The 2,006-nt window shown below is 46.9% G+C and overlaps 1 protein-coding gene across 1 annotated transcript; it reads right to left on the reverse strand.

Annotated features, from left to right (window-relative positions):
* Positions 1–2: 2 nt before the first annotated feature.
* LOC105269542 (interference hedgehog-like) lies at positions 3–1,948 on the reverse strand (the record flags this gene model as incomplete). Its single annotated transcript, XM_011309879.1, has 2 exons — positions 1,675–1,948; positions 3–1,615 (listed from the first exon to the last, which is right to left on the reverse strand). Coding segments are annotated over exons 1-2 (1,887 nt in total), but the record flags the coding sequence as incomplete, so codon positions are not given.
* Positions 1,949–2,006: the final 58 nt, after the last annotated feature.

The following is a 2,006-nucleotide window of genomic DNA, read 5'->3' on the forward strand; positions in this document are numbered from 1 at the left end:
AGAGTCTTCTCCCTGATAATCTTAGAGAATTCCGAAGCAGCCCCAACCGAAAAACTCTGAACCTTGAACTCATACGTTGTATCCGGTTGAAGATACGAGATAGTAATATTCGTCGAATTTTTCCCTTCGACAGTCGTCTTAATGTAATCCCCGGCAGTTGTTGAGGCCCTATGATTCACATAAAACCCATCGATATCGACTGATCTATCCGGATTCTGCCATATGAGGAGAACCCTGTCAGGTCCCAGGGCCTCAGTATTCGTCAGCAACGGAATGGGCATTTTGTTAGACTCAAAACCCTCGCCTTTGGTCAAATGAAATTTCACAGAGTTGGGACTCAATTTGTTATCATTATTCGAATACACCGCAGCTATTCTAAATCGATAAAAACTGTTGGGCTGAAGATCATTCACCTCGAATGATCTCACATGATTCGGAATTTCCATATTGGCTGTCATCCACTTGGACTGTTTTCCACTGGACTTAGATCCAAACTCCTTGTACTGAACCTTGAAGAACAGAATAGGCAGCCCTGTGTTCTCCGGAACAGACCAACGAACCATCACCGAGAAATCCGAGAGTCGTGTGACGTTGGGCTGATGAGGAGGGACCATAACCGTTCCCCTTCGATGTCCCTCCTTGCTTTTCCTCTTGCCACCCATTCTTATGTGTTTGTAAAGACCTCCAGGCACTCCATGTCCCTCCTGTTTTGAGTGATCTCCACTGCCTCCAGGATGTTGTTTAGGATTGACACGAAGAAAATTGTAGCCAGAGTGTGATCCATACTCGTTACTGGCGACACATTGTACAATTCCCGCGTGTTTCTTCTCGACTGACGACACAAACAATCTCGATCCTTTGCTCTCGACATTGGGACTTCTCTGGAGGGGTTCACCGTTGATCAACCACTCGATCGTTGGTTCTGGGTGGCCCGTTGCCTCGCAGAATAATTCCAATTCACCACCCTCAGCAAATGTCGAAGCTTTAGGGACTTTAGTGACTCTCGGTGGTGCCACAACCTTCAGGATAATAACAGACTCAATTTTGTTACCACCTGATGTCCACATGCAGTGGTACTCCCCCTGATCCTGGGGAAGAACATTCGTCAGCATTAATCCTGATGATGTGTATTGAGAGCCCGAGGGTAGACTCCCCACCAGTCTCGACCAGGTGACCTTTGGAATTGGTCTTGCTGCACCGAAGCACTCCAGGGTGACGTTTCTACCTCGGAGTACTTTGTACTCAGTCTGAGGTTGTTTGACAAAAAATGGAGAAATTGCTCTCTCGTCTTTTTGAATTATCAATTTTGTCTCGTGATTACTCCGCACTGTTTGTGTAGCGATGTCGTTGTACGCTACACAGTGATAACTCCCAGAGTCCATGGGTTGAGCATTTTCCAGGACTAGCGTTTTTCCACCAGCTAGATTTCTGGATTTAATGAGAACGCTGTCTTTGTAGAATTGAACTATTGGATCTGGTGATGAGAAGGGAACGGGACATGTTATAGGGACTGTATTGCCTGCTGGGACAATTATTTCTACGTTTGATTTGTCGGTGAATTCGTCGATCTTAGCTAGGCTCAGGCGACCTGGATCCGAGGCTAGACCACTTGTACCTGAAATAAATCGATTGAGGTCAGACAGTGATGGCAATTGGAGGAATTCGTTTACCCACCGTAATACGCGATGCATCTGTAGTCACCGGATTTCGAGGGATCGTTGAAGTCGATGACGAGTTTGGATGTTTTCTTGACACCTGGGGTGGAGTTTGTCAGGGCAAACCACTGGTTTGAGTTCAGGGGACGATGACGCCATGTGAATTTGTCCGCAGCCAGACCCAGGCTGCACTCAAAATCCACAACGTCACCCAGGGGTGCTGCCAAGGGCTGCGGATGACGAGTGAATTGCATTCCAAGCTCTTGACGAGAACCTGCATCGATGATCATCATTATTATTAATATTGCGAGGGGATGATTCAGGAGTTTCTGTTCTGCGTTCGTCGAGAAA

This window comes from Fopius arisanus, unplaced genomic scaffold (assembly GCF_000806365.1).
Source record: "Fopius arisanus strain USDA-PBARC FA_bdor unplaced genomic scaffold, ASM80636v1 scaffold00070, whole genome shotgun sequence".
NCBI classification, from domain to species: domain Eukaryota; kingdom Metazoa; phylum Arthropoda; class Insecta; order Hymenoptera; family Braconidae; genus Fopius; species Fopius arisanus.